Genomic DNA, 26139 nt, shown 5'->3' with positions numbered 1-26139 from the left:
GACAAAGGAATGCGCCAGGCGCGTGCACCAAATGCCGAATGCCTTATGCCTTGTTCACCTGCTAACGCCGTCTGCTGCATTTGCACATGTGCACAACTGCTCCGTTGACGCCTCAGTTGCACACCCAGAAATCATAGTTTACACTTGTTGACGTGCTGATTAATACAGTGCAGTCAGTACCTTGGTAATCTGGAGAGTGCCTCTTGGATTAATCATGCGTCCTGGAAAAGGCTGCTTAAATACTGCTGGGAATTGCATTAGTATCATGTTAGTTAAAAAAAAAAAAAAAAAAAATCAAACATGAGATCAATCAAGAAGAAGTTGAGCAGCTCTGTGTTTGTTTACAATTTTTCAGTTAATCGAAAATGCATGCTTTTGGAATGTGGGAGGAAGTTGGAGAAAACTATTAGAAGCACAGCACGTACATACAAACTCCACAAAGACCTGTAACCTCTTGGCTGTGAGGCAGCACCTGTCCGTACCTTTAACAAAAGAATTGAAATTGTCATCCCAAATTATTTTCTTCTTTATCAAAGGTTGTTAGCACAATTTATTTATCCAAACTACCACTAATTATGATGGCCCCCTTCTTGATACTTAGTGTAAAACTAAAAGAACAAAATGAAATGACTTGTAGGCAGCAGGGCAGCCAATTGTTAGAAATAGTATCAACATGTATTTTCAGAAAGAAACGGCTGATCGTGACAATGCACCTGCGTCTTGTGTACCTTAGGCTAACATTTTGAATCGACTGCCAACTTCAGAGGAGTTGAGGACTAAAGTGCTTCAATGTATTTTGGGAGAATTTTGGTATTTCAGAAGCAGGATTGAATTTTCGTTCAGGGGGGCCCTGGGCTATTCTCTTGTGCTGCTGTAGCCACCTCAGAGTGTACAGTAGCTGACCACGATTCAGCAGAAGGCACCACCCTAATAAGTTGTTGCCTCACATGCAGTCAAGAACAGTAATCCAAGTTATTTGAGGAGGCCCAAAAATTCCCTTTACAGCCTTTGAAAATATTCTCATTCTGACATATGCCAACCCTGGCGTCTCCTCAGTCTGCCCTTTGCTCTGCTCCCTCGTGCCCAGGGTGTTTCCAGCTTCCAGACATTCTTGGATAGCTGGCCATCTGCTAACCGAGGGTCGCTTCCCAAAGTGCTATATCACATTACCCACTCTTGACTTATTTAAAGGATATGAATGAAAGTGTGCATGTTTGTGTGACTTTTGTGTGAATTGGATTCAGTCCACGTCTGTCACATTTGCCATTTCAGCTGCTTTAACGGCAATGAGATTTTCACCAGAATATGACAATTGTCTCCTCCTCCTTCTCTAAAGAGCTTTTCACATTATTCCACTGTGCAGTTGTCAATAGGTGGCATGCAGGAAGTGCTTTGGTTACCATCTGGACCTCCAACCCCTTACACACATGCAGCAGTAGGTTGAAAGGCACTTAAACTGGCAGCTGGTCACTGAAAAGTGATGCTCCGCAGCTGAAACGACCATCTTCTAGGCATTTTTATGAATCATAAAAGTAAGACTGGAAGTATGAACACAGCCGTCAACTGGCTCTAATAATTTATAGTTACCAAATCCGACTGGCAGCCTTTGAGCAGCACCAGGACAATGGATAATGAGGAATCCTAACGCTTTTGAAAAGAGACGCCATGTAAACCCTCCCTTGCATCTGTTCAATCTCAGGTGTCACTGAGGGGCATGCAAAATGTTTTTGTGGTTCATTTTGTGTGAAGAGCCAGCAAATATGTTTTGGCATGACGTGCAATATTTCTATAGGAATTGTGGTGATCGTGTCGAATTTGATGAATCCGACTTGTAGGCATTGTTTTGAGTCCACGAAGAAATAATATGCGTCACCATTTTAAAAGGGTAATTTCATTTGAAAAACAAAACAGGCTGCTGTAAACAAGTGACCACAGGAAGCAAGTGAAACATTTGCATCCACACAGCCTTGGTAGCGTCGCTCCATTTAGCTGTTAAGTTGACTGAAATAGGAATTTATCATGAAGGACAGCGGAAATATGCTTTTATCTGCAATAATGTACACATGGATATCAGCACCTTGTTTATTTAAACAAAGTAAATGTGATTTATAGCTCGATTTCATACCCACAGTTCAATACATAATTCACTCAACACTAATAGTCTTGGTCGGGTTGGCGTCTTGGTCGGGTTGGCGTCACAATTTCTTGAAGTTTTCAAATGTCCACTGTGACAATGTGCATGCTCGATTTGGATATTAAAAGTATTTTGGGTGTTAACCTACCAGCCCTTGTAGCAGCTGGTGGTCTTGCATGGTGCATTCTTCTCTTATGGGTGTTTGTGCTACAGAAGGGTGTGGGAGTGAAGAATTTGCTTTTGCTGGAGCACTAGCGTGGCCACCGGCATCGCTGGTCAGATAAGGAAACCGTATTTTCTTCCCCTGTCCGTACCATGCTGGCAAAATGCAGCTGAAATAGTTGATTCAGATATACACACTCTACTCTAGCTGCTCCCTTGATTGGATATGGGGCTTTAATTAAGCCTGTGAGGGTGTTTGGCTGACTCTCTTTGGCAGCCTAATGAATGCCTCTTTTCACGAGCAGCAAGCTTCCATCCACTGTACTTAGATGCAAATCCCCAATAACCCCTCATGCTGACTGTACACAAAGGAGCACCGCGAAAATCACTCACAGATGTAATGTGCTTGGTTGCAGACAGTCATTGTTCGAAGTTTGTCAGCATTTCTTGAACTTTTTGGGATTGTCATAAATGGTCTTCTCTATTTTAAGATTTAAAATCATTTGATGTGTTGTGACCTCGTTTTAGTCAAAACGTCTTGCTGTATTGTTTTCATAGGGACGACCATTATAATGAATCCATAAATTGATCGTTAATTTTGTGTGGATTTTATTTTAAAAAATGGAGTGCAATTACTCAATCGAAAGAAGAGCAATTGAGCACACTATGTATAACTTTATACTGCCCCCATATAGTTTCAATAATCTGAAGTGGACAGTGGACACTGTGTTGGGGCTGGGTTGTAGTTCATAAAATTCTGTGAAATGTTATCTGTCCTTTTAGGTCCATGCAAAATCTTTGGTGTTTTTGCTGGTCTGATCACCATGCCTTTGAATTCAAACTAGAAACACTTTTATATTTGGTCAATTAAATTACTTTGCGATTTCATTGAATCAGCAGGATAAAGCCCTTTTGTATTTGAATCTAACGCAAGCTGGGCAAGATTAAATCGTAGCAATGTAATCCACTTCTCAAAATTAATCTGTTTACAGCAGGACAGAAGAAAGAGTAAGAGGAGGGTGTGGTTCTATTGTAAGGAAGCAGCCCCAAGGCCCAACACATGTTTTTGCATTTCCACCATCCCTAGTCCCTGTACCCGACTCCCTAGAGATTCATTCTCAGTTCAGCCAACAACCTAGACCCCTGAAAAAAAACCTCCTAATTTCTAACCCCCTATATATAGTACACCACACACAGTATATTCTCTAAGAAGTCATCATCAAAATCGGGCGAGGGTTACTGCTGCCCAGCAGGCAGCATGCTACGCTTCAGAGAATGTACTCAGATTCATAGCTATGACAAATAATACCGACTTGCTATGAAAACTGTTTGCAACAAAATAAATGTCTTTGTCAGATGGAAATCAAGAGCTGTATTTAACAGTAATTAGCAATTCAGCATGCTCAATGTCTGTACAATCAGTCATTTCCCTGTGCAAGCTTAGTTGCTAGAAGCCAGAAATGTAAACCTGCTTCCCCCTAAGCCTTTGGCCCTAATACCAACTGACAAACCCCAGGACAGTTGCTTTTGCCCAACTATGCCAGCAATCTGACTCACAGCTGGAGAATTCTGTTCTATGAAGAAGTGTGTTCACTGCCTTTTTATGACCTGGTGATACAGGCAGCTGTCAGTCATATTCATTACAGTACATAAATGACACGCCATACAACAAATACATGCAAATTAATGATATTTTCTACCAAGCATTACCAGTAGTCAGTGTAATCGATATCATTTGCACAAGTGTCAAGATAAAATCGTGGGAATTGATTGATCAGGCAAACCCAGCTCAACTGCTTTAGTCTCCTGTCAGTATAGCGAATGGATTTAGGATTACATGTTTGTACACATACAAAGCAAGTCTTCGGGCCATTGCTAAGTCTGCTCCACTCAAAGCCGACTTTGGGGCTGCAGGTGCTCGCTATTATGAGGAGCATCATTTGATCCTTATGTTTATTAGCCGCAAAGGGGATTTGAGGGCATCAATCTAGATGCAGTAAGATAGTACTTCGGTCAAATCTCTTTGGGCTTCTTAGAAGAAAAGGATAAATAGGAATCTTCTCCCCTCAGGGCCGTCTTAGATTCTTGGTAGAAGATTTTCCTGGCGTCAACTCTAGCTGGTCACTCATATTACTGGAGCTCTACATTTAGTTTTGGGGTGTTTTTATAAAGTGATAAACATTGTTCTAGTAAAACAACGTGTTATTTCTTGTACTTCCTGTAAAATATGCTGACAAAAAAGACAGCGTAGCGCTGGGGGGGAACATTTAATAGTGGCTGTTTATCAGACAAAGCCGTTGACTATTTCTTCGTGTTTCCCTTCTTGAGAGGATTCTTGTACTGTTTACATCGGAGAATCAGCTTATGTTGTACTTTTTTGACGCTGTGATGTTGGGGGGAATAAAACCCTCCTAAGTCTCCCACTGATTAATAAAAAAGCTGTGGGGAGAGTAATAAAGTTGACGATTAAACTGTAAAACCTTGAGGCTGCCACCCAGTATAAAACCAACAGAGTTTTTCCTGCCTTAATTGAAAATTCCTGCAAAAAGCATTTTTTGTATGTTTGTTTTTAAACAAACATTCAATGTTTAAATTAAGTAAATGAGGGAAATAAAGAATGTGAATAATATGATTATTTTACAAAAAAGCACACGGTCACATAAATCTCTAAGAAAAGTATGATGAAAATTGAATTCTTTTGGGTAGCTTGCTTAATGTCTGCATCAAACCTATTTCCCATTTGAGGAATGTTGACATTTAAGAGCAGTCAACTGAATGGTAGAAAATGCCTCAGGAATGGCTACAGTTTTGTTCAGCTCAGTTCTTCATGTTTTATTTGTCAAATTTGTGTGGGGTAACATCAAAACCATGCCATTTTTTTGTCAACATTCTGTTGTTTTACCATTGCAGAGTTACAGCATTCGATGCAGTCTGAAGATTATTTACTGGTTTTGGGAGACAATTGAGACTGGAATAGGAACAACATTATCGATGTACATCTTTCACAATCACACCCACACAGCCTGTGATGACGATTCAAACCACATCAATTTTTATAATCCTAAAACTACCGTGGCAAACTGATCTAAACTGTCAAAGCATATTTCATGCTATTTTCAAAAGCGGAACCTTAAATGAAAACTGACATCCCACTCATTCAAGCAGAACAGCCATCCCCATACAACTGATGTGATTGTTATTTAATAACTTGTCAAACCTCTTCTTTCCTCTATTTCAAAAATATCTATGTACATATATCCCTTTACGTATAAACAGTCAATTAAAAGAAATTTAGGTGCTATTATGACCTGTTTAAAAAAAAATGTAGTACTGTAGGCAACAAACTAGTGCATGACCACTTGGTGACAGCAAGAAGGTTATGTGTTTCACTCCATCTGACTCAGGTATTTTTGCTTAGTTTGCCTGTTCTTCCTGTGGGGATTCTTTGCTGATACTCCAACTTCCTCTCATAAAACATGGACATTCTAAATTGCCCCTAGGTATGAATGTGAGATGGATCTCTGTATTTATTCCCTATGTCAATCATGCAAGTGAATAAGCAAAATAAATCTAAGCAAGATTATTATACCTCTCGTCCCAAATCAGCCTAGGCTCCACTTTATCGATCAGAAATGGTAATAAATACATAATTCTGACACAGTTCCTTCATTACAGTATTTGTGTTGCATTCCACTTGTCCATAAACTGCAATTCAACAGGAAATACTAATCCCATTTAGTAAGTTTTTACACTTGCGTGGTCGTTGGTATCATGAGAAGCATGAGGTGCCTCTGCAACACGGCATTTATTGTGACACATTTATTGTATTACACATTTCATTCTTCTTTAAAGTTGTTTTGCCTCTATTAAGTTTCACTGCAACTAGCATATGAGGTGTCATAAACGCTGATTGAGGGCTGAAATGACTTGAAGCCATTTAATGCATTTCCCAACTACATGTAATATGACACTCATTGCCAAAAAGACCTCCAGTAAATCTTCAAGTTGACTTCATGATGTTCTCGGTTCTCAACAGATGGTAGCGGCTCTCTGTGTGTCTATCTCCAGGTGGGGTCCTCCCTCTTCTACGCAAATCAACACCATGCTTATTATTCTAATATTGTGTTTTCACATGAAGGCGGGTGACAGAAGCTTGAAAAATAGAGCAGAAGTTACTTTTATAGTGTGTATGAATATGTGCGTGTGTGTTTGCACTTTGTAGGGAGCAATTTAGCAGCTGGACAAACAGATTTGAAGACCACTAAGGAGTCTGAAGAAGCACTTGTGTAGCTTGAATCCCACCAAATCCATTTGAACCCATAGGACATACAAAAATAACTTTTTTTTTATCATTTCATTTGTGGCAAGTGAGATTTCAAGGATATCCAATTGTTTTTTCTCCCAAAGGCCACATTGACATTTTGTAATTTAGCACACTAAACCAATCCATCAAAATAAGTTAATATGTGTTAATAAGCGGTAATGTATACTTGTTTTTTTAATAGAAGAATTATACAACCACTGAGCATGTATCCCCTTATCCATCATGTTTTTGTTCTCTGGCTGAATGAAATTTCCTCCCCAACTCATCTTACTGAGGCAAACCTTGACAGGCCATATCTGTATGCCTCTCTCTCCTCCCTCTGTCCCGCCCAGCTGCTATTTGTTGCGTCTTTTCTTTTTCCTGGGTGCACAGTTTGACCCCAGTTGCCCTTGACACTTGCATTTGTGTGGCGTCAGCCAATCAATAGAAACGACCATGGCCCAGTGTCAGATGTTGAATCTGCTAATTGAAACCAACAACAAGCCACAGTAGATGACAATGAGCATTTTTGGGCGCATGTGTGTGTCCTGATGATGAATGAGGAGGAAAGAAAATCTGCCACATTCACATGGTGATCGCTAGTCATGAGCCTTTGTTGGAAATGAAAAGCAACAATAACAAAATTCCAACGACTGTGTGAAGGACGTATTACATTTTGATTAGCAGCTTGTGCTGATACTTATTATCGTTATATGGTTAAAAGCCAACTAAAAAGGTTAATAACTTGTACTGTACGTATTTGCATTCACATTTGTTTTGAAGACGAGTGAAGACTCAAAGGAAGGGACTCAAAGCTGATAGCTCTTATTCTGATGTATAATACCAAATGCCTTTTCCAAAACAATGTTTCTCCTGAACAGAAAAAAAGTGTCAATGTACTGTGATACTAAGTTCTCATCAGTCTGACAATTTTATTGTAGATTCCAGTGAGGATACTTTGACGGTGTCAAACACAGTTATATTGAGTAAATCTGAGTAGACATGAATGTTGTTAACGTCTTAGATGAAGTTAAAAAGAATAATATTGACGTTTTTGTAGCATTGAACACAAAGGGAGAAGCCTGGTTTCAAAGATAACATAATTAATCCGAAAGATCACTCAGACTCTTCTCATTAATAATGCATCTCTGAGCATCAGTTCTGACAGTGAGAGTGCATCCAAGCCTTTATTCAAATACTCAGCATTCATGCCAGGCCATGAGGTCCGAGCCAGTTTTACTGCTATCTCAAGTTTCCTGGCATAATTATATTTGCAGGTTATTCAACTTCTGAAGAGGCATTTCAATTTAACATGAACAACATTGACTATTATAAAAATTAATAATACTCGCATAGCAGTACAAATGAAATGTTTATTTTGTAAAAGACGTTTTAGAATGCTACAGTATATATAGTTTGTCACGGATTCACAAGTCAATTTTGTGCGGGTGTTATCATTAATAATAATAATGATAATAATAATATTGCATTTCTGTCATCTCATAGACCTTCAATGTATTTCTCCTCTTTTTTGACTGTTTTAGTTAAATGCCCCAGAAATGATCAATCATTGATGATGCCAGGTGTCTTAATGCCTCATGGGACATTCTAATTTGCTCGCCAGTCCTTATGTGGACTGCTCCACACTAAGTGTGTCATGCATCCACGCGCACATGCACACACACACACACGCACACACACCCACACACACACACCCTCTGCATCCCAGCCCCTCCTTGCTTCTTGAGATCAGAGTTAAACCATATTGCTCTCCCAAATCTCCCTCTCGCCTTGGCTCTTTCTTATCTCTGCTCACCTGCTCTTCCCCCACTGGACGAGAGGAGCGGAGGCCTCATTTAAAAAAGCAACGGGGTTCCCTAAGCCATTAGCCATATTAGTGTTGGGTCCGCGCCCATGCCCTTCCCGAACAAAAACATCTTGATGCTTCGTGGAGCAGTTTGGTAGGAATTTGTCAGGCCTGACCGATTTGTAGTGCTACAGCATGATGGAAACGTAGTCTGGCACTCTGGACTTTTCTGATGCTGTTTTTGATACTTTCATTTTCATAGTTGGTCTGTAGCACAGCCTAAGAGTTGAACAACCAACTCTCTTAATTGGATATAGTTACTATCAATACTATCAGTAGAGGCCAACTACAAAAGACTGTGACAACGGGAGCCATTCTTTATAAAGAGATGGCAGGTAAATGAAAAGGGTGTTGTCCTTATGATTAATGACATCGAGAATCATCTGCCTGCTTTCTTGCAGGTTTTATCGGGTGCTTAACCCTTTGGCAATAACTCCTTTGTCTCCAGATCACAATCACACACCTCTGAGCTTTAACACGGCCAAGCTCCTCTCATCAATCATCTTTGATTTTCTGCCAACGATTCAGATAGTAGGGCAATGTTGAGTGTGAGTATTACTACTCTGTGCGTGCGTGTGCGTGTGCACGTATTGAACAAGATGGAGAGAGAGCAGTCTATTAAGCATTTGACAATTGAAGACCTCCCACTCAAAAACAACCTGCTTAGATTGTCCTCTCTCTTCTAGAACCAAAGAAGCTGAAGAGGGTGGAAGCTGGGTTTGAAGGCGTGTCTCTGGGGGGTGTTTTTTTTAACTTACTAATGAAGCTGTCTATCACTCAGCTTGCTGACAGAAGGCCAGAATATCATACCCACCCGCATCCAGCCCAAAATGTCACTCATTTGTCAATAGAAAAAGTAAGAGGAAATTGGATTCAGTCAAAGTCATTATAGAACATGCAAAGTGGCTTTGTTCATTTAGCCCCGACAGCACATCATTTACGGTGTGCTGTGATGGTGTCTAACCAGAACATTTTTATCCACTCATAATTTTTGTCATTTATCTTGAATCCTAATGCGAGTCATTGATTGTCATCCAATTTCTGTACTAAATTCCTGCGGTGTCAAACCCACCAATCATTCTTCACTTAAAAGATGACCACACTACAACCAGAATGTAACTTCCCAAGAAGCCTTTGGTGGCTCCAATGTGCTAACAACAGTGAAAGGTGAATTAGGAACGCTGCTCACTGGTGCTTGTTGAGGGATTCAGCAGGATTATATCTGCATGGGTAGCCTGGCCTCAGACCAAACATTGTCTGGGATGAAACACAGTGTATGACAGTAAACTGTTAGGATCAAATGCTTGGTTGTCTTCTTCTCTTGTTCATTCCTCATGTAAAATATTAGATTTCTTCTCATAGTCCAATTCCCCAAACGTAAAAGAGCTTGCTGAAAAGCAACTAAGCTTACCATGCAGTGACCATCCTTGCATGGTCTATTACAAACGTTCTGCAAAGACACACAGAGGATTCCCACATTATTATTTTATTCCTTCCCAGACTGAAAGAGTAGACAGTCTGGTGGTAGAACAACTGTCCTTTTATCAGACTGCCAGTGGGGTTAAAAGTTCAGACTACCGCTCTTAGAAGCCCAACGCCCAGATTGGCACTCCTCAATTATAAATAAATAAAGCAAATCAGAGTAAAGTAAAATGCTTCCGACAGCACATAACAGTTTAATGAGTTGTCTGTATGTATGTGGTTTTGAATACTATGCCCTCAAGCCAAATTGATTTTTGTCCTATTGAATCAGGTAACAAAATTGAAACATTCTCAATAAACAATGAATAAGACATACATGGCTTGTTGGTTTAAGCATTAAGTATTGTAAAAGGAGGTTATTGTTAATCATCCCCCCCCACACACACATCTCATAAACTACCTCAGAGTTCTACTAAAATTGTGGATCGGTAGTGCATTCAAATTTTGTTCATCTCAAGAGGCCGCAGGGACATTTAGAAAATGCTTGGTATCCACATAGACGCTTAAGATAGCAGCCATGGTGGACAGAGAGTGGAAGGGTCAAGGATTTTGCGGGAGGGGTGAAACAGAGGAGGCTGACGGGCTGCTTCCACATGTGTTATAAGTTAAAGGTTTGCCAGGGTTCCTGTGCTGTAAAAGCTGTTCATGAATAAAGCAAAACTCATTGGCTCAAGATTGACACGACTAGGCTCCTGTGAGAATTTATACATATTCGTCGGGCTCTATCAAGAGCGTATGGGACTGCTTTTCATAGCTAAAATTGAGTTGAGGCTCGCCAGAAAGCAGACCTGGTATATTACCAATAATGCTCTGGTTCTGTGTGACTAGCTGTGTGCCTGGTCATGGGACCTTTTTTCATTGTCATGTCTGGAATTCAATAAAGCAGTGGAAAACCAGGCTGGATGTTTCCCAGAGCCCATCCATAAAATTAACTGACCGTATAATGTTGTAGAAACAAGTTAAGTAGCATCCTTGCCTTTGGGGACACGTGTTGGTTGACCGCAGACAGTGTGACAAGCTGATTAAAATACCCACAGACCAAGAGAGCGAAACGTCCACTCCGCATTCGCTCAACCCAGTCTGGTTGTCACGACAACGGAGGTTGACAAAGGGCTCCCTCAGACGATTGAGTGCACTGAAAGAAGAGGTGGGCGCGTGTGTGTGTGAGGGAGAGAGTGAGAGAGTGACATGGTGTGATGTTGGGTGTACAAGCAGTAGGTGGTAATGTATGCGGACCATGCGCAAACAAATGAAGTCGGCAAGCACGCCTCCTTAGCATTCTGCGACACAATGACCCTACCATCCTGACCCCGATGACATCATGCTTCATTTGAGCATATGGCCAGACCGTGTTGAGAACTTGGACTGGTTACAGAGGTTTTTTTAGTTTCCTTTGTGTTTCCCAACAGAATAATCACCAACATGGCTTGAAAGCAAAGCCTTCAAAACCGCACCACCCATTAAGCATGTTCCAAACCAGTTCCATTTAGATCTCAAAGCTGCCCACTTGTTCTCTGAAAAGTTAACTTGGATCTCAGCTGTTGTTGTCAATCACGCTCGCCTTGCCCCTTGTTGATATTACATGAATCCCATCTGTCTTTCTGGTTGGAGTTTCTTCACCTGACAGCTTGCAGAAACCCAGAGTGGTTATGTATTTCCATGACAACAAGTAGTTATGTATTCCCTTGCCTCATAAGGGTTCAAAAGGTCTTGATCATTTCTCAGTTAAGTGGTTTCTCTCTGCCTTCCCTCTGATCATCGTTTTTGTAGAGTGGTACATGTCTCTCAAGGGAAAGGAATGCAGTCATACCTGTACACACTCGAACCAGTAGAAAAAGACTGCTTGGTTTGATTACTGAATCTGCACATCTGCAGCATGTTTTTTTAAGGGTCATCACACCACAATCATTTTTAATTCTTGCTGAAATATTATTATAATATTATTTTTGCAGATTTTTTTCAAACCAATTTAATCAAATGATCAGATGCAGATCTTATTTCATTCGGTACCCAGTAGCTTGGCTTAACACCTGCTTTTCCCTGGGAGAGTCTCTGGAGTGAAAGGATCGTGCTATAAATTGGCCTCAGTGAGTATATGTGTTTGTGTGCACTTGAAAAAGTGTGTTTGTGTCGGTGCACTTATGTGATTTCGTGTGTCGGCTCGCTTTCCAAGGGAAGTGGCTTTTATCCTGTGTCCGCTCGGGCCGACCTCTCGGCCAAAGAGCAGTGAAAGGGACACTATTCCCTCCAGCGGCAGCATACAGAGAGCCCCTTCAGCGCACCGGAGGGGCAGAGAGAGAGACCCTTCTGTATCTGCATGTGAACTGAGGACAGAGAGATGACCATTGACAGTAATGGCGACGGAAATGGAGAAGGGCCAAGCATGGCTACATCTTCGTTTCAAAATGTTAGCGCGTTAACTTCTATCTAACTGCCTGCACAAATGCAAAGTCCCTTGGTCAAGATGCACTTACCATATGAAACTGGAAGTGGAAATGAGATGAAGCTGCCACTTTGTTTTAAGTTTCGGTTAACTGCTAGTTTATTGGAGTTTGTTCAGGCACAGTGTTAGTTGCTTTCTCTTGACACTGAAAACTGGTCATATGCTGTAATTTTTATTGAATAAATTCAACTCTGTGAGTATCGGCTGTGACAGAAAGTGCTCACAATGGACAATCCTGACTGAGAGCCACTGACTGGTCAGACTGTACATTACAGTTCCTGCTTTTCTGCTGAAAGTGTTGTTAAAGGCCTTTTTCAAATGGATGTCCACTTTCAAAATGATAATGGCAAATGGGCCCTGTTATTTACCTTCAATGTACTCAAAGTGCTTTCGCAATGTCCTCCCATTCACATCCTGATGTGGCCTCCCTATCTTGCTCAAGGACACTTTGGCATCACTCATGTGTTTGACAAAGCATGCGTAGCTTGTCTGTACATCTAATCCACTGTTTTTCAACCTTTATTTTATAATCTCAGAAACATACCACCTAATAATGTCACAAAGTCCATACACTGGTAAATTATTGCACCTTCGAGCCAATGGGTGGATGGGGTTGTTCTTGATAAATAGCAACCTGTCCAAAAACCCGTTGTTCCGCCACAGATGTTAGACCAGGCAGCTCTGTGCCTACAACAGAACGAGCCTTCCTCACCAGTTTTCATGCACACAGAAGATTGATTGGTAGCCAATTGAACAGAATAGAAAAAAGCTATAAAACAAATTGTCAGACATTGCTTATCCGGGAAAATAAGTCTTATCGTGTTGCTTTTTTTGTAGTAGTAGTAGTAGTAAAACCAGTGTTTCAGACACACCTTAGAGTTGTGTGACACTGTCCAGCCTCTGTCAATAAAGTGACAGTTGCCAGATAACTCCTGCAACGATGTAATGGTAGTAGAAGAGTATCTCTGATCATATCGCTGGGTGCCAGTGTCCAGCGATTGATTATCTAATTTGTTTCCATGAAAGAAGTGTATATAAGCAGAATGCAGTTTTTATGTCCTGCTCCATTTACTTTAGTAGCGCCTAACTGAAGTGCAGCCATAATGCTTTTGATTTATATTTAATATTATTTTTTGCTCCTTCATTAACTTTGTACAGTGTCTCTTTGAGACCCTCATCGAGAGCTGCTTAAAGCTATACATTTAAAAGAGCCCTGGCTCTTTAACTTTAAATCGCATTGATTAAAATTATCTTGGGTTTTGCCAAAGAAAAGATTAATTGCTCATCTAGGTAGCAAATTAGGTTTTTCTTTTGCACCCACCAAATATTTGTTGGGTTTCTGAATCAGACCACCTCACCTGTGCAGTTGCATAAGAGCGAAGGGCACTGAGGATTGCAGTTTCTGCTCATCACTTCTCCAGCCCATATACTTCTACTCGTTGGGTAGGATGTTCTCAGTCCCTTGTTACAGGCAAAATGTCTACTCACTTCCCAGTTTTCTGTAGCTCTGAGCTACATTTTCATTTTAGAGCATGTTATGCCAGACAGACAGACTATGGCGTAACCAGTGTTGACAAATGTACAACAGATGCCAGGCACAGAAAACCTCATCCAGCTTTTATCTTTTAAGTTAATTCTGGCTGTTTTGCACAGCCTTATACTGTATCTGCTCTTTATCTTCTCACTAAGTGCCTGCTTTTGCTGATGTCAACCAGCCATGTTAGTACTTTAATGTACCCTATGGGTTGAATACACACATGCTACTGTAAATGTGCAGAATCTTGGGCCCAAACCGCCAGAACCCAACAAAACAATGCCAAGCTCCATAGTCTCCCGCTGCACCGCTACTGCTGACCCCCGCATATTTTATGAGCTCGTAGTCATTCAGTGAGCTGTCATGGCTCATTAAGGGCTTTAGTGATGAACTTGCACAGTGGAGTCTCTCACTGATTTATGAATGCGAACACATAGAATAGACACAAGAATAGGTTAGTGGAGATTACAGATGAACACATAGAAATCCATAGAAGCAGTTGCTGGACTATGAAAGCATATAGCTAGAGTAGTACATGAACCACACTAAATTAATTAATGTATCTACAATCACTGAGCACCATTGAGTATTTTAATGTTGTTGGGATGTACCTCCTGTTGTTATGTATATATCAGTTGTTGTGACTTAAACTTTGAGGTCAAATATAAGGACAATTTTTTTTTCTCAGAACCAAGATCAATGACTCGCTTCATCCAATGAATGAATGAAGTGGTACACACAAATTTTGCTCGACCCTCTTTAAGTCGGGCTTGAGTCGGAGTGTTGTTTTTTTTCTACAGGAGGGAAACTTTACAAGGTTTTACAAGGCACACACACACACACACACACACACACACACACACACACACACACACACACACACACACACACACACACACACCAGTGCAACATCCCAAACTAAACTTCTGCTCCATCCTTTCACATATCCCTCCCTCCATGTTCCCAATAGTGTAGTTCCACATCACAGACCCGTCACACGGCAGCTTCACGGGGACCCATCGTAGCAGATCGGCAAAAGGAAGTTCCCATGGTAATGGGGTCGTTTGCGTGCTATAAATAAGTTGACCGCGCATGTTTGCTGGTCAAAGAGCAGGTGAGGATAACAGCATAGTGGGGAACTTTCCCAGCCAGATTACGTCAGAGTGGCTAGAATATGAACGAATGAATGAATCAATGAATGAACGAATGAATGTATGAATTCTAAACGAAAATACTTATTGGGTATGGGAGCAATAAAACAAGAAAAATGTTTTTCCTGTGTCCGGGCTCAAAAGGGCCTTGGGCCTGTTGAAGATTCTGTAATACACCAATTCTTGTTCATGCAGTATTTTTAATCAGCGCTGTACAGGATGCATGGAGGTTTATAATTATTATATTTATCCAGCTCATGAATAAGTGAACGATCCTTAGACACATGCACCACCACAACCCTCCCCCGTCCCCTTTTACCAGTCATGCAGCACAACTCTTGCAGCTGCTCTTGGATGGCCTCGGGTCATGTACCCATCCTAGACACTCTTTCATCTTCTTCCTTATAGACCCGCCTCTGCTTTGTCCTTATTGTTGCACCAGTGAGCACAAAAGAGTTAGGTGAGATACTAGTTCCATGTCTAACGTTTTAGCTGTCATGTCACATTACTAAATAAATGTCATGGTGTTCAAATACATACGTTTTGTGTCATACATACAATTTATTCTACTGTCATTGTTGAGTGTCTAGCTCTAAATACCACTTGATAACAATAAACATCAATGTAAATGATGGTCCTTGTAATTGTCTGTCTCTAAGTGGTTAAAAGGTAGGGTAAAACTCTGTGGTGTTTGAGAGTTATTCATTCCTTCCTCTGACCTTTTCTCTGCGAGGTCAGTGGAAGGACTGAGGAACCTGCTCAATAATTAAAGAGATTTTAGCACAAATGGGGGGGATTGCTCTCAGTGTCCACAAAGTACTCTCTCAGAGGTGTTGACGGATGGCTCTTGAGATGGGAAATGTGTTGTTTTGAATCTTCAAGATGTAAAGAACACTGCTCATAGTCAAAACTGTGTGTGTAATCTGATAGAGGTGACAAGTAAATGTGATTGTGGTCATCCTGCAATTCCCCCTATCTCTTTATGAATGCTTATGCCTCATTTGTCTCTCTTTTTAATGTCTGAACCAGATGATTAATTTAATTTATTTATTTTTCCATCTTGACAGACGGAGAAGAAATGGGATATGATTAGGCAGTGGGAGTCTTCGGCTTAACAAAGAACATAGATGGTAAGGCATTTTCAAATGAAAACTGAGACTGCAGTACCACCAATATTAAGTAATCTCTTATACAACTGCAGCATTTGTTTAGCACTGTTCTTAGCTGCAATTTTAATGAGCCTTTGCATACATACATTTCCATGATAATTTATTTAACGATGGCACTGAAAAAACAAGTTTGAGCGCATTCACTGTGGCGGCCATAGTATATCATTCAGTGCAGAATGTGGTTTGGTGATGTGTTTCTATCTGTCAGGTTCGACCATCATTTTATCAATCTGAAGAAAATAAAGTTTTAGCATACAAGTTGAATGCAACAATTACTTAAACATGTGTAACCCTGGTGCATTTCCCTCCTCAGAATATCTGCCATGCTACATGGGAAGGCTCAGCACTCCACCCTACTCTTGTTCTTCATCACCGTCATCACTGTTGCCTTAGTCCATGGTCACTCTTACCCAAGTTTTTCCCGTGATGACACAGAATTCCAGCACCTGGTGCTCCATCCAGACCCATCCATTGGAAAAGTCTATGTGGGGGCCAGAGACCACCTGTTTCAGCTAGATGGATTAGATGGACTTCGGTTGGAGCAAGAGGAGAAGACCGGTCCTGTGAGTGACAGCAAAGACTGCATCCCTCCTGTCACAGAGTCCAATTGTCCCCAGGCCAGGAGAACCAGTAACCATAACAAATTACTGCTGGTGGATCCGACAGGATTGGAATTGATCACCTGCGGCAGTGTATACCAAGGGACCTGCCAAAAACGGAGCCTGACCTCAATCAGTGAGGTTCTTTTCTCCACAGAGAGGCCAATGGACACTCAATACGTGGCAGCCAATGATCCGTTGGTTTCAACCGTGGGGCTTGTGGTGGGGCTTCGGGGTGGGGGAAGGTCTGTGATGTATGTGGGTAGGGGCTACACCGCCAGTCAGCCACCTATTTCCACACGACACCTTTCATCAGAGCCTATTTTTTCCTACGAGGAGACGGCAAAGCTCGCCGTAGCAGGTCGTATGTCCGAATACGACCACCATTTCGTGACCACGTTCACACGGCGAACATATGTGTACTTCTTGTTTTACCGCCGAGACATAAAGTCGTCATCGAGGGAATATCAGACCTATGCGGCCAGGGTTTGCCTCGATGATGCCTCTTACTATTCCTACGTGGAAGTTCCTCTGGTTTGCCGATCACCATCCTCACCTTCTAGAGTTTACAACCTTCTCCAAGCAGCCCAGGTAAATTTATTATTTCTCCTTCAAACGTGTCACTTTAGAATAACAGTTGTTGCTTCTGCCTTTGATTTCCTTGAATTTTGTCCCCCTTCAAATTATGTGTAACAGGTGGGTCAAGGTACAGACAGGGAGGGTGAGGACTTGTTGGCAGTCTTCTCCACCCGTGTCAGCTCCACTAACCAAAATTCCTTGGATGGCTCAGCTCTGTGCATCTTCCCTTTGGATGCACTTGACAGACGCATTGACTCCATAAGGGATCTGTGTTACACCCAAGACGGGATGTTGGACGATGGAAGAGAGGTGGCCTACATAGAGTATGAGGTCAAGTCTAGCTGCGCCAAATTACTCAGGGTATGCACACAGCCAATAGCAATAGCATAACACGGACATTTTTCTTGCATTTTATCACTAATCCTACTCCCTCCAAGGATTGCACTCTATACAGTTTTTTGTTTTACTGTATGTTCTCTGACAACTTGTACATTGGCTAATAACTTAATGCAAGCCATCAGCATGAACCATTTCCTGCCGTTTACCTGAAGTAGATTGACGAAATTGGTTTCAGTGGTCAGAGAAAGGATAAATGTCGTAAAATTCCAGCTAAGTAACAAATTGTACCCGCAGCATTAGCGGGATTAAACTGCATCATTGTATGCGGCAAAGTGATTTTTAGGCAAGTCTTGTAATTAGGCCATGGGACTCAAGCCCAGATGCCCCAGAAGTAGCTTTGGCCAGCTGCAGCCGTTTAGTTCATCCCCACCGCTCTCCACAGATGCCTACATTTGGCATCCCTCAGACCATTGAATGGGATCATTAGAGGTCAGTAAACCAAGGCAACTTGGTTCAGCTGTGCAGCAATGTATTGAGCTCTAGCAAGGAGGAACGAGGACAAAGACAAGGGCTGCCAGTAACATGGCCACAGAAAGAAGTGAAGAATTGTAGAATTAATTCAGTGCTAAATGAAACTACAGAGACGAAAGGCCAGATGACGATAAAATGCTATTTTCCATGAGCAATGATTAAGCAAGGTTTGGAAACATAGACATTTTTCGCTCAGTTGTGAGGCTTTGCAGACCAGAAAAATGTATTACTCTTATCCCAATGATTGAAGAAAAAAATAGTCTGTGCAACACTAACAGGAAGTCATTACCAAAGGTTAAATTAGAGGACATCCAAAGAAGGGTCTTCTAAATGTTTGATGACAGTTGAAGATGAATTAAATTCCTGATTACTCAAATCTTTTTCTTCAGTGAAGGACAAATCAGCTTGGGATACTCAACCATAGTCATGTGTATGTTGTAGAATACTCTTCAAGCATATCCCTGTGGCTCTGATCACACTCCGAGTCCAATGGCAAGCAGGGTGCCGGTAGTGGCCAAGGCTGTGTGGCAAACCTTTTCTACCCATCTCACTGCTGTGGCTGTTAGCGTGAGGTACGACCACAGCATTGCTTTCCTGGGAGACTCCAAAGGGACGCTTCACAAGGTAGCGCATCACATTCACCACTCAGTACTTACCTAGTACGTATAGTTTTTTTATAAAGTTGGATAAGTTGTGGAATGCCCATGGCAGCCTAACAAGCTCCTTAGACTTTCTGTGATTCATTTCTCAGGAAATTCAGCACACTTTACACCTGTTAAAACATCAGCAACCAATGTCAGCGATTGTACAGATCTTGAGGATTCCAATCATTCCATCCTTCACAGTATTCCAACATACACAGACGCGCATAGCTCTATAAATATGTGTCCAATTTTCGTCAGGTGATTGTTGGCCACTTGAAAGTTATGCATTTTTGAGCTAATACTATAGATGGAAATATATTTATCTTTGTTTTGGAAGCTACTACTATAAGATGGAGATATATTTTTCTTTGTTTTATCCAGAAATAAAATTCCAAGTGTAAGACCACGTTTGTAACTGCGGAGTATCACCACCTGAAGAGTGCTATTGACACTCATTTGATAAGGAGTCTTAAAACTGATGTGCTATATTTAATGAATGCAGACAGATTGATTTTATAAAATCTGCATGAATACTTCTAAACCACCAAACACTACAGAGCAACTTTCGCTGCCATTATGTGTTGAGTGCATCCTCATAATGGCTATTCTGCTCACAGTGGTCACGTGCCTCCGGATGGAGAGGCAAAAGAAAAAAAAAAATCCACTTCTTCTAATCTCATAAACATGAGGTAATATGAGAGTTTGAAGGCTGGGGAACCACTTGAAACCAGAGGTGTCTTCCTGTGCTTATATTGGATTTTTCAATGTGCTAATCACATTCATAACCACTTTGGTTGCGATCCTGCACAAGTTTAATTGGGTTTAGGTTTGAGCTGCGTGTTGCACAAGAACTTTCTTTTATTTTACTTCATTTTAATGCTGTAGTTTTTTCCAAACTTTACTTTTAATTTTTACACTTAAATTATGTTTATTGCTGCCAATCATGTCCTCTGTTTTGCATTCGCTATTTGTTATCTTCAGAAAATAGGCCCCGTGAGTTCTTGTATTTTCTTAACTGTGTGCAAAACAACTAGGAATTAAAACTCTCAAATGTTTATCAATGCACTACAACAAAAGAATACTGCACCTCATGATTTAAGTGTCTCAGTCATTGAGCGATTACTGATGTTCTATCGATCTACTGTGCATTGTCTACCAACCTCTGATGTTCTTTCTCAGGTGTATCTGGGCCAAGATGGCCAAGTGGAGGTGTATGCCAATGTGACTATCCAGCCCAACTCCTCCATTAACCGTGACCTCTTACTAGACCAGAAAGGCGCGCACATCTACATCATGACCAAAGCCTCTGTAAGTTGCGTAAGAGGATAGGTACACCTTCAAGATTAAATCATCGTATTCAGCAAGTCTTCTTTCACTTCTTTCCTGTTACCTTTTTCAAGTAACGATAGTTAATAGTCTACAAGGGCTACCCGTTTGTTGCACACTTCTATCAATTTCTGCAGGTGTTTACATTTTTAAATGATCATTTCTACAACAGTCCAAGGAAATCACAATGTCATCACTGGTGAGCTATTTTTAGAATGTGGTTCTTTGGGGGCTTTCAGGTGGACACCCTGTGGCTAACCCCTGGTCTACAGTTTTTAGCGTGGGGACCTGATATTTATTTGTCGTGATGAGTAGGTATGTTTCTTTTGGTCTTTAATCATTTGAATGGGTGGAACTTTATTTGTCAAATCTTATCGATTTATGGTGTAAAATTGCTTTCTATTTGAAGCTGCTCCTCTAGCCTGCCATGACGCATATTTTGAAGTGGGCGAAATTGGCATCAACAAATTGAAATTATTGTACTTGTACCTTGTAGTATAAATCAAGCCCTATTTTCTCAAGGTTGGAAGCATATCCAGTTTATATGCATTTTGTTCCCTTGGGTCCAGAGAAAGTTTTGGATCTGGATGAAACTCAAACCCCTTTTAGGTATTAAAATCCTAGACTGTCGCTGCTTATTCATTTTGCAGGTGAAAAAATCTTGGCTCTCTTGGAGTGCTTTTGTTTGAAATAGTTTAACAGCTGTAGCCTTTCCAGAGTGGTGGCCTGTCCATTCAACCACACACCCAGATGTCTCAATGCACAAGCCTGAACATGGGCTGTCATTCATCAGCACACAATTGATTGTTTGTCACATTTGTCCGTGCGTTGGTACTTCCTCAAGCTGCGTTGACCGTAGAAAAAAGTAGCATGAAGGATTACAAGGCAAAGAGCATAATGGCTAAATGAGAGCAGCTGGCAATTGAGGTCAAAGGTCACTCACCTTCTGTTGAAAACAACAATCAGCAGGAGGTGTGGGGGTCAGACAACAATAGTATTAATCAGAGAAAGTGGCCCTTTTTGTGAAGGCACACTCCCTACAGAGTGTCTGTGTGGGAAGTTGTGAGATGGGGCTGTATGGGAAACTGCTATTCAGGAGTCGGTTTATCTGACTAACGTCAAAGTAATTACCGCAAATATTCATGCCTTTTAATTTTTTTTTTTGCAGCCACATCCTTTTGCTATACTAACCCTAACCCTATACATCATTATAGATTTGCACATTTTTAAAGAACGTTTTGTAGGATTAACATTTCCAAGTTGTTTTCTCAAAGGTTTATGTTTATATGCTTGAGGTTATGAATGAATGTAACTGGATTGGATATATTTGACCTTCAGGTAGAGAAGCGTCCTGTGGCAGAATGTGGAGATCATCTGGACTGCCAGTCTTGTCTGTCTGCCAATGACCCGTACTGTGGCTGGTGTGTCCTGGAGGGGCGGTGAGTCTGTTTGTGAAGAACTGAGCCACAGTGAAGTCACGTTCTCTTGTTGATTCCTTGTATTTTTCTCTGACAACTCACATTGCTACTTCAGGTGTGGACAACGTTGGGAGTGCCGGCGAGGGTCAGTCAAGGGGCAGTGGTTGTGGAGTTTCAACCGCACGCAGCAGTGCCTCAGCATCCAGCATCTCAACCTGTACAACATCAGCCGCGGGGAGAAAACAAATGTAATTTTGGGGGAGAGGAAGTAGCATTATCATGAATGCTAAGTATAACTACAAAATATCCAAACCTAGGCTGCTTTGAAGCTTTGCTGTTTATCCTTAATGCTCCACCACGTCTCATCTCATCTTTAATCAATTACTCGTCGTGACAATTTCATTGTTATTCAAGTACCGTATTTTCCGGACTATAAAGCGCACCTAAAAATCTAAAATTTTCTCAAAAGCCGACAGTGCGCCTTATAGTCCGGTGCGCCTTATATATGGACCAAATTCCTAAATTCAAACTGGCCCGAAGCAGTGTGTCATGAAATCAATCATAAGTGGCCCGCTGAAGACTATGAATCATGAATCAAAAAGACTATGGATCATTATTTTGTGATTACAAAGTAATTTGTTGCGTCTAAAGTCGAAATAAAAAAGATAAAATGGAGAATGATTTGATATTAATGGTGCGCCTTATAGTCCAGTGTGCCTTATATAAGGACAAAGTTTTAAAATGGGCCATTCATTGTAGGTGCGCCTTATAGTCCGGTGCGCCTTATAGTCCGGAAAATACGGTATTACTTTTTTTTCATTATGCCCATTTTCAAGGTTGAGATACAGTAAAAATACTGATTAATATTTTCCTCTCCCACAGATAACAGTGTCAGTTGAAAGACTACCTGGTTTAGGAGAAGGCGAGGCCTACTCTTGCTTCTTCCATGATACAGAAACTCCTGCCTTGTTCACTAACACGGGTGTTGTATGCCCCACCCCTGATCCAAGTAATCTACCCGCCATTGGGCATGGAGACGGTGAGCTTCAGCTTGTGTCCACATGTATATGGCTATATTTTATAAGCACATTTCACCACCCCGACACAGGGCTTAAAATATCCCAGAAAAGTATCTTTAAAAAAAATGAAAAAAATTCAAGCCTTTGAGGGAGCAATATCATGCAAAATCAACTTTTTGAGCTTTTAGACGTGTTAAAATGCAAATTCCATCTCAGAGGTGGTGCTTTTCTCCATTTACTCTTCTTGGGGCATTCTTGATAATTCCTCCTCTCCAAGCATCATCCAAAAAAACGACCAGTTCCTCATGTTGTGATGTCACAAAGTGATGAATTTGTAGTTACTTATAAATGCAAAATGCAGAAAAAAAACATATATATATATTTTTTAAATGTAGGTTCCTTTGAGCATTATCTTATTATATTTTCCCACCTTGTATCGGTACATATATCAGTTATTAATCAAGTACACTTTGTTTAGTTAATATAGCAATGATTCTAATTAAGTGGTTCTGTTGTCATCCAGAGTTCGTGATGGTGATACTTTCCCTACGTTTTCTAAACGTAACGGTAGCAGAGACAGAATTTACCTTGTACGACTGTGGCCTTGTGCAGAAGCTCTCTGAACGGAGGCCGTGAGTATCAACGCACTCGCGCCCGCAGACATTCACACACATGCTGCATGTGTCACCAGAACACAATGTCATAAATCATGTGCTGTCTTGCCTGAGTGAAACCGTTTTATTCAGCAACAAGCACAATGACATATTCACGAGACAACGCTTTCGATGATGCATTTGTTTTTGTAACTCTGTGTTATCGATAGCATTTTCTTCTTTGGGTAGTTATTAGTGATTGAATATATTAACTCCCATAAAGTGTTATAAACCATATGTTGTCATAGATGTGTATATAGATGAGATATTTTACTTGAACATATTTTGTGTAATATTATTTTCCCCTCAGATGTCAAGGGTGTGTTAGCAGTCGCTGGGGGTGTAACTGGTGTATCCATGAGCATGTCTGCACCCACAGACACACCTGCAGCCAAGGAGTCACCATCTACAATCAAAATGTGAGTCAACATTTATGGCCATGCCCTGTCTAGTATCACCGACTTGCATCACGCCATACATGTACGTTTCTGTGCCTTGTCTTATTTGCTCCGCCTGTGTGTACGTTTTTCATTTCCGGTCGTGCTTTGTTATTATTTTGGATTCTTCAGTCAGTCTTCTTGTTTATCCTAATTTTGTACCCCCCCTGCCTTTTTTTCTTGCCCTTTCCTGCTTGTTCGTTTGCGCTTCTCCATCAACAAGTTCAAACCGCCGACACCCACCATTCCACCACCCACCAGAAAACAGACTACTTTAACTGTGATGACTCCGACAACAACAACAACAACATCACCAACAACAGTGACAGTGACGCAGCTGCCACTCAGCATGACTCCTGCTACGACCACTGCAGCTGCCACCGCAACGACAACCCCTACCACTCTTAACAGCGAGTCCACGGACACCACACACCACTTCATCGGGACCTTCAACCAGGCCACCAGTCTACACTCAGATGCCAGCATCACAGACAGCTTTGCCTTTGACATGCTCACTACTACTGATGGAAATGTGGCCACAACTAGACATTTGTCAGAGGAGGAGACTGTTGATTGGCTGATAGAAAGTGGCGAGAACGCTGGCAACACGTCTAACACAACATTCCTTAGCAGTACAATTGGGCCCGTAGACTCTGAATTGGGCCTCTTAGAACCCTCCGGTGAGGCAGCAGGCGCTTCCTCTGGTATAAGCTCAACCACATCCGGTGAAGTTGCAACTTTGTCAGACATTGCTGAGGAAATCTCAGTAATAAGCTCTGATAGGAGTGATACTTCTCCATGGGAGTGGGAGAGGCCTGAGGGTGGAGTAGACAGGGACAGCGTCCCCTTTTCTCTAACAGGTGCAAATGAAAATCTCACCTTTACACAATCACCTGACGTGATTTTTGAGCCCAACTCTGACTCTGATGAAAAATACCAGGCAGATTCCTCTCTTTATTACTTAATGGTGAGTTCAGAAGCTGTTGCTAATAAATTGAACTTAAGCCTTATAAATCTCTGATATTTAATAATTGAAACAATTTGTCCCATTGGAAATCAAAAGAAGAAACTGAAATACCAAGTCGACATACACTCATGGATTTCGTTACCAATGTTAACTATGTAACTGTCCACAGAAACACGAGTGTTTAAAAATGCAACTATTTTGATTCAACACTACAGGAGATGCAGTACCAGTGAACTCAACGTGACACTCTTATTTATTTATTTATTTATTTATTTATTTATTTATTTATTTATTTATTATGTATCCTCCGTGAGTCGTCACCTTATCGTGGTGGAGGGGTTTGCGTGCCCCTATGATCCTAGGAGCCATGTTGTCTGGGGCTTCATGCCCCTGGTAGGGTCACCCATGGCAAACGGGTCCTAGGTGAGGGGCCAGACAAAGCACGGCTCATCAGCCCCTTATGATGATAAAAATGAATGGATCACGTTTTCCCTCGCCCGGACGCGGGTCACCGGGGCCCCCCTCTGGAGCCAGGCCTGGAGGCGGGGCTCGAAGGCGAGCGTCTGGTGGCCGGGCCTTCGCCCATGGGGCCCGGCCGGGCTCAGCCCGAAAAGGAAACGTGGGTCCCCCTTCCCATGGGCTCACCACCTGTGGGAGGGGCCAAAGGGGTCGGGTGCATTGCAAGCTGGGCGGCGGCCAAAGGCAGGGACCTTGGCGGTCTGATCCCCGGCTGCAGAAGCTGGCTCTTGGGACATGGAATGTCACCTCTCTGGCTGGAAAGGAGCCCGAGCTGGTGTGCGAGGCAGAAAAGTTCCGACTAGATATAGTCGGACTTGCCTCCACGCACAGTTTGGGTTCCGGTACAAGCCCTCTCGAGAGGGGCTGGACTCTCTTCCACTCTGGAGTTGCCCACGGTGAGAGGCGTCGGGCAGGTGTGGGTATACTTATTGCCCCCCGGCTGGGCGCCTGCACATTGGGGTTCACCCCGGTGAACGAGAGGGTAGCCTCCCTCCGCCTTCGGGTGGGGGGACGGGTCCTGACTGTTGTTTGTGTCTATGCACCAAACGGCAGCTCAGAGTACCCACCCTTCTTGGAGTCCCTGGAGGAAGTGCTGGAGAGCGCTCCTTCTGGGGACTCCGTCGTTCTACTGGGTGACTTCAATGCTCACGTGGGCAATGACAGTGAGACCTGGAAGGGCGTGATTGGGAGGAACGGCCCCCCCGATCTGAACCCGAGCGGTGTTCTATTGTTGGACTTCTGTGCTCGACACGGATTTTCAATAATGAACACCATGTTCAAACATAAGGGTGTCCATGTGTGCACTTGGCACCAGGACACCCTAGGCCGCAGTTCGATGATCGACTTTGTAGTCGTGTCATCGG

General features: G+C 42.0%; 1 protein-coding gene across 2 annotated transcripts in view; it reads left to right on the top strand.

The window, feature by feature from the left end:
• The window catches only part of plxnb1a (plexin b1a), a 41159-nt gene that overhangs the window by 528 nt on the left and 14492 nt on the right, over positions 1-26139 (top strand). The window contains exons 2-12 of one of the 2 annotated variants that reach the window (XM_037279218.1): positions 16144-16206; positions 16559-17435; positions 17541-17783; positions 18735-18917; positions 20117-20245; positions 21602-21702; positions 21797-21929; positions 22564-22720; positions 23224-23332; positions 23664-23772; positions 24014-24757. In XM_037279218.1, coding sequence (XP_037135113.1) covers positions 16569-17435; positions 17541-17783; positions 18735-18917; positions 20117-20245; positions 21602-21702; positions 21797-21929; positions 22564-22720; positions 23224-23332; positions 23664-23772; positions 24014-24757 — 2775 coding nt within the window. In that variant the 5' untranslated portion in view covers positions 16144-16206; positions 16559-16568. The remainder of the gene's footprint in view (positions 1-16143; positions 16207-16558; positions 17436-17540; positions 17784-18734; positions 18918-20116; positions 20246-21601; positions 21703-21796; positions 21930-22563; positions 22721-23223; positions 23333-23663; positions 23773-24013; positions 24758-26139) is intronic. The other variant, XM_037279219.1, reaches the window with a different exon arrangement.

The sequence above is a fragment of the Syngnathus acus genome, chromosome 2 (assembly GCF_901709675.1).
Source record: "Syngnathus acus chromosome 2, fSynAcu1.2, whole genome shotgun sequence".
NCBI classification, from domain to species: Eukaryota; Metazoa; Chordata; class Actinopteri; order Syngnathiformes; family Syngnathidae; genus Syngnathus; species Syngnathus acus.
This window is presented reverse-complemented; position numbering and strand designations above follow the sequence as displayed.